We start from the raw sequence: 6911 nt of genomic DNA, 5'->3' as shown, positions 1-6911 counted from the left end.
GAATACAATAAATTAAAAAATAATTTTTTCTAATTTTTTCATATTCATTATTATTATTTTTAATTTATTGTCCAATTTTTTTCCACATGTTCTTATTTATCACATTAGCTTAATAAATATAACTTCTACTTTCTTCCTTGAATTTAGAATTACACTTTCGATGTTTTCCATATGAAAATTTTGTGTAAACAATTAAAAAAAAAACTTTAGGCTATTCATTTTATCAATTACATGCACTAATTGATATGCTCATATTTTAAAGTAATAATCATAACAAATTTAAAATATAAATAAGAGAAACTACATGAACTCTAAATTTATATAGTTAAATAAATTTATAAAAGTAAACAGTCTTATATAAAGAAAAATATTAGCAAAATAACATAAATAATTTAAAATACCTAAAAATAAAAGAGCAACGTATACAAAATTGGCTCGTAAAGAAATATGTCTCCATATTATTCCAAGGAAAAATTATAATTTTATTTTTATTTTTCTTGAAACTAATTTAATTTTATAGTTTGTTTCTTTTATTGTTATTTTTAATTTGATTTTTTCATATATACATTTTAGTATTGCAATTTCTTTAGCTTTTTTAATATCAACTAATATATATATAAAAAAAGGTAGCACGATTTGATTAACTAGTTAACAATAAACATTAAAATAGTTTATATCATGAACCAATCAAGAATCGAAAAGACAACTATTTTATTATTTCATAAGTGATATGATTAATTAACTTCGCTTGCAAAAAAAATAATTAAATGTATGATGCATGAGCATAGTTTAAAAATATCAATCATTGTGTAATAATTCATTTTTTAATAAAAAAAAAAGAGGGTAATATCTCATTCTATTCTCGTGCACTTTGACTATATTTTCAGTTACTTAATGATTATTTATCGCTAGCACAAAACTAACTCCACGTGACTTACATTGCTTATTTCATTTTTTAATCAGATAATTTTAAAACACGAAATTTTCATGATTCGTTTATTACAATTTAGAAATTATTATTTTAAAAAAATTTATCAACTTTAAATTATAACTCTGTCTCAATATAGAACTGTCTGACACACAAGTTGATCAATAAAAAAACAAAATATACTCGACGATAAAAATTGAGTCGTGAGTAAATTGGCCTAGGCATAATCCAACAAAAAGAATAGGGTAAAACAAACAAGAAAAGCACATAGTATATGGTTCTTCACTAGAACTTTGAAAGGGTGAAGTTTTGTTGTGGCATTCATGGTATTAAAAACCATGGAAGAAATAGTTGAGCTTTTTTTTTTTTTTTAATTATTATTAATAATATAAAACCAATTTTATACTTGTCATTATTTTTTGTAATTCAAAAAAACCTTTTCACACCTATATATTAACAATCCAAAAAACTCAAACTTCTTAAAAATTTTGTTACTTCTTCCCAAAAAGGCAAAACCTGCCGCTTGCCCTTTTCCTTTATATATCCTTCTTTCTTTCTTTGTTTTTCTTTTCTATATCAAGAAAATAAGGTACTTAGATTTTTTAATTTTTTTTTGATATATGGTTTATATGCAAAAATTGGAATGTATATGTTTATAATTAAGGAAAAAAATATATTTGATTTTACTTTCCTTTTCATTAAAATTTTCTTTTTTGCAGTGTTTGAAGGAAGATGGATGATTTTCATAAACGTCTAGCTAGTTTGAAGAGTGTTCTGACATGTGGAATTTGTAAAAAATTATGCAAAGATGTCACGATTATTGAAGAATGTTGTCATCGATGTAAGAAAATTTTAATTTTCATTATTTTGGGTTTATTTTTTTTTTTTTCATTTTAGTGATGTTAATAATTAATTATTTGCGTTTGTGATTTCATTATCTCGATGTTCAGATTTTCTTTGTTATGTTCTTTTAAATTTTTTTCATTATTTTCATCGAAGCGGAGTTATTGAGATAATTTTTTTTTAATCTCCGCAGTCGGTAAGCTTAAGCCAACTTTGTGAGAGTAGCGGTCGTGTTATTTGTGATTTCATGATCTTGATGTTTAGATTTTCTTTATTATGTTACTTTCATTGTTTTTTATTGTTTTTATTGAAGCGGAGTTATCGAGATAATTTTCTTATCTCTGCGGTCGGTAGACTCACACCTTATTTTGTGAGAATAATGGTGTGTGTTGTTGTTGTTGTTTATGATTTCATGATCTTAATGTTTAGATTTTCTTTGTGATGTTAATTTTGTTGTTTTTTATTATTTTTTTTAAGCGGAGTTATCGACAAATCTTGTTAAATCCTACTTTGTGAGAGTAATGGTGTTTGGTATTGTTGATGTTTTTTGTAATTTTTTGGATTTTTAATTTAAACTTTTAATTTCAATGATTTTGATAAATTATTTGTTTTTGTCATTTCGAGATCTTGAATTATTTTTTTCGTTTTATCCAATGTGTTTTTTTAAAAAGATAAATTTAAAGTAATTTTTTTAGGATTCATTTTTATTTGAGTGATGTTCATGAATTATTTGTACTTATTTTATAATCTTGAATCTTTTATTTTCTTAGTTACACCCTTTTTGATATTTTTTATTCTCATATAAACAAAGTTCTCGAAACAAGTTTTCTATTTTTGCATATCATCAAACACTACTTTGTGAGACTATTGGTGTATGTAGTTGTGGTTTTTCCTGTTTTCTTTTTCTTTTAAAAAAGTTATGTGATTTATATATATTATGGGTTCTTGTCATTTGAGGATCTTAACTTTTTTATTTTTATTTCATTTTTTTCGTTCTTTTCAATGTATTTTTTTTAGAAAAAAATTCATTGAAATGTAGTTTTTGGGGGTTCATTTTCTATTTGAGTAATATTGATAAATTATTTGTATTTTCATTTTCTATTTGAGTAATATTGATAAATTATTTGTATTTTCATTTCATGATCTTGAAATTTTTAAATACTTTTAATATTTATTTTCATTGTTTTTGTTTTAATTTAAAATTTGAATTTATGTCTTTTGGGTATTTCTTTATTTATATTAGACATTTTGATAAATCATTTATTCTTGTAAATAAACTGTCTTGATTTTTTTTTTTTTTTTATAATCGTTCTTTCCAAGGATTTCCAATAGTATTTGTGTCATTTTCAAGATTTATGTGATCTAGGTCTTTTATACATAAACTTAGTACATATCATGTTTCTTGATTTATACAATTTATTTTTTAAATTTCTTGTATGATCAATTTGTTGCAATATGGTTCAACATTTTTTTTTTCTTGTCACTCTTTATTTTTAATTCATTACATGTCAAATTTTTTTTTTCTGAGGTTTTCTATGAAATTTGATTAATTTATTTTAAATATTTTTTAATAGTTTGCAAAAAATGCATTACAAATAAGATATCAGAAGAGAAATGGAATACTTGTCCAGAATGCAATAGGGACTTAGGCGTTGCCCCTTTGCATAAACTCAGGTATATATTTTCATAACTTTAAATATTTTGAATTATTAATTATAGTGATGTATATCTTTCTTCTCGTAGCTTTAAATAAGTTAATTTTATTGAAAAAACATGAAAATCATATTACATAAAAGTGGAACGGAGAAAATTATATACTTCTTTTGTCCTATTTTTATTATGATTGTGTTACTATTTGGAGAGTTTTCTTTAACTATAATTTTCTCTCAAAAAATAAAAATATCAAATAGTTTGAATCATTCACTACATTGACTTGCCATAAGTTTTGTGAAATTACCAAATATTGTACCCAAATTTGAGTCAAAATAAGTATTTTGACTTTCTTGTGTTGACCATAGGCACCTGTAGCTTATACTCCTTCAGTTCTATTTTTATGTTAAAGTGTATATATATGTGTGAAATATAAGTATTGATATAACTTTATGATACTTAATTTTACAGGCCTGATCACCAACTGCAAGTGATAAGAGACATATTCTCTAGTAAAAGAAGAGAACTAATTGAGCTTGGATTGATAGAAAAATTCAATAAAAACGAACCCAAAAATTTAGCTCGTGAGGATATTGATCTTAATTATAGTGTTGAAATGCTCATTGATCCATCGCCTCCTCCTGCTCCTACTCCTTCTCCTGTTATGATTGCTACAAGCTCAAGGAGAAAGGAGAAATTGATTTCTTCCATAGTAAATACTACACAGCTTGTGGATGACCAAGTTTCAAATCAGAATAACGTTACGAGTAGTAATACTGGAAGGGGAAGGGGAAGGGGAAGAGGCAGAGGAAGAGGAAGAGGAAGAGGAAGAGGAAGAGGAAGAAGAAGAGAAAGTCCACAAAATAATGTTAATGATGTTAATTCGAATAATGGAGATACATATCCAAGAAGTTTAATCATTCCTCTTCTTTCGAGCAAAGATACTCAACATAAACAACAGGTATGAATTAGTCATATGCTAAGTTGCTACTTTTTATAACATTGTATTTGAGTTGGATTGTTTAAAAATAAATTATATTTTTGAAGAATCTGACACACATTCATTGACATTTTTTAAAGAGTCTAAATATCATAGGTCGGTCATATGTTAGTATTAGGTAATTAATTATTTCTTGTCTAATCAATAAAAAGTTTGAACCACTAGTTAATGTTCAAGGTGAAAGTAATTGACTTGGTTGGAATTCGAGCCAAATCTAGGTTGGGTTCTATGTGTTCAACTTATACAACACTTTTTATTCAAATTATGTACATATGTGGATCACACTCATTCTCAACATAGGTATATATAAGTTCTAAACATTTTGTTGACCGCTGGACCAAGATCAATGAAGCAAATCTATCCTCATCTAAAGGGAGTCAATTGACAACTCCTAACAAAATATTACACTATGTATATACTATATGTTTAATTCTTTGGCTTATTCGTTTAATTTTTTTCTAAATACTTTGAATTTTCTTAGTGAATGAAAAGTGTAGTAACTCTTGTGATCACTTGTTGAAGGTTGAGAGTATTGCTTATGCAACTGAGTCCTCAAAGAAAAACAAAAGTGTTAAACCATTGGATGAAATGAATGACTTGTGGGAACCGTTGAACAACTTGGTAACAAAAAGTGAAGAGCCAGTTCCAAAGTTCATCAGTAATACTCCAATAATCAATCTTGAAGATTATGAAAATGAGGATGACAATGATGATGATGAAGAAGACGATGAGTATGTGCCTTCCCCAAAAGTTAAGGAACAGAAAGTTAGACAACAAAATGTTGTTAAAAAACTAGATGTTGTTCAAGCTACAGAAGCACCAACAAGTAGCAATAATAATAATAATGATAAAGGGAAAGGGAAAAAGGGGAGACGTGGTAGAAAGAAAAAAGAAACGAATAGTTCTCCTCTCCCTCCTCCTCCTGTTAGCGGTGGTGGTGGTGGTAATGGTGATGGTGGAACAAATCTTAACGTGGCACAAGTTCAAGTTGCTATTGAGACAGAAGGAGGTACAATCAGTGGAATTACAAGAGTAGTTAATGAAAGAGTACATCCCATTTGGTTCACTTTGGTTGCATGTGATAAACAGTGAGTTTAATTCTATGACTTTCAATTTTATGTATATTTTTTTCGATATTTTGATTTATATGACAATATTTGACTAGATATGGTTGTTCCAGGACATGTCCTCTACCCTTGCCACAAATTTCTTCCCGCTACATAAAGATCAAGTAAGTCTTTAGTTACATTTAAATATCTACAAAAATATATATCATGTCTATAGCTATTCTTGAAGTTCTAGATGGAGAATAACACTGAACATATCTTACAACTATAAAAGAAATGTTGCTCATTCATTTTTTTTACTAAAACTGTAATAGCCATTGTGGAATTTATAAATTAGTTTGGTAGAAGTAATTTTTTTTTGTGATTCTCTCTCAAAGGAAGGGATGACTTAACGTTATTGGTAAAGTTGTTGCAATTTGATTAGGATATGACAATTTCGAGCTATAGAAACAACTCCTTATAGAAATGCGAATAAAACTGCATATAATGAACCCTAATGGTCTGGCCCTTCCTTGGACCTCGTATAGCGAAAACTTAATGGAAGTGTAACCCTCCCCCCACCCCCCCACCCCTTAATTTTGTATTTTCGTTCATACTATATACATCTTTTTACTTTCAAAAATACATGTTAACTTCAATGAATATATTATACTTCTTTTCTGGTTAATTAGAGATGTGAACAAGCCGTCTTCCTACATAAAGAAGTACCTTGCACACAAATTGAGTCTCCAGAGTGAAGACGAGGTAATTAACTACTTATCATCTACCTTTTGCTTGACACGTGATTATTTATTTAAATAGTAATAATTCATCTTGTAGGTGGAGATTCACATGTTAGGAATGCAAATTCAACCTACTTTTCCTCTCAAAAACCTAGCAGAATTGTGGTTACGTGTAGCACCTAACTCTGGAAAACATTTAGCAAAAGTTGGAGCTTCTGCCCAAGAATTCGTCATGGTTTTGAACTATTGTCGTTCACACCCATAATTGAATTTTTGTATTAAAAATGTACAATATTTGCTTAAATATTCAAAATTGCAAGGAGAAAACTTCTTGTTGCATGTTGTCAATTACCTTTCATTTGTATGTTTTTTGTAAACTCTATTAGACACTTTTGATTTACTTGTTTTGCACCTTAGCTATGAGTTGTTTATCAAGAATTGTATGTGTGTGTTTTTTTATATATATAATTAAGTCTAAATTTAGTATACAAAATGTTGATAAATTGATATTTTTACTTGTAGCTAGTAGAAATTGAAACATTTTGGATGGTTCATTTGTACATGATTGTTCATTTGAGATATCTTTTCACTCAAACAAAAGAAAATAAAGGAGAATAAGAATCTTATTTCTCCTTTTGTGGTTTTTGCAAACATTATGCTTAATATACAAATGTTGTTTATATGTTATTCTAGTGTGTGTG

The 6911-nt window shown here is 27.3% G+C and overlaps 1 protein-coding gene across 2 annotated transcripts; it reads left to right on the top strand.

The window, feature by feature from the left end:
* Positions 1 to 1382: 1382 nt before the first annotated feature.
* On the top strand, positions 1383 to 6610 carry LOC101259370 (E3 ubiquitin protein ligase DRIP1-like). 2 transcript variants are annotated; one of them, XM_026033003.2, is made up of 8 exons: positions 1383 to 1517; positions 1648 to 1769; positions 3346 to 3445; positions 3893 to 4382; positions 4944 to 5509; positions 5602 to 5652; positions 6160 to 6232; positions 6308 to 6610. In XM_026033003.2, the coding sequence occupies exons 2-8, from the start codon at positions 1661 to 1663 to the stop codon at positions 6473 to 6475; spliced, it is 1557 nt and encodes a 518-aa protein (XP_025888788.1). In that variant the 5' UTR covers positions 1383 to 1517; positions 1648 to 1660; the 3' UTR covers positions 6476 to 6610. The 2 variants fall into 2 exon arrangements, with proteins under 2 accessions (XP_025888788.1, XP_069145350.1); XM_069289249.1 differs by having other exon boundaries at positions 5587 to 5652.
* The last annotated feature ends 301 nt before the right edge of the window (positions 6611 to 6911 follow it).

Source organism: Solanum lycopersicum, chromosome 9, assembly GCF_036512215.1.
Source record: "Solanum lycopersicum chromosome 9, SLM_r2.1".
Lineage (NCBI taxonomy): Eukaryota > Viridiplantae > Streptophyta > Magnoliopsida > Solanales > Solanaceae > Solanum > Solanum lycopersicum.
The sequence above is the reverse complement of the archived record's forward strand: the minus strand, read 5'-3'. Positions and strand labels throughout refer to the sequence as shown.

Bases quoted from the DNA above. Each gene is read 5' to 3' on its own strand.
- LOC101259370 (XM_069289249.1), top strand. From the start codon at position 1,661: ATGGATGATTTTCATAAACGTCTAGCTAGTTTGAAGAGTGTTCTGACA. The intron at 1,770-3,345 runs GTAAGAAAATTT...ATTTTTTAATAG, and splicing joins TGAAGAATGTTGTCATCGAT to TTTGCAAAAAATGCATTACA. The intron at 6,233-6,307 runs GTAATTAACTAC...TTCATCTTGTAG, and splicing joins GTCTCCAGAGTGAAGACGAG to GTGGAGATTCACATGTTAGG.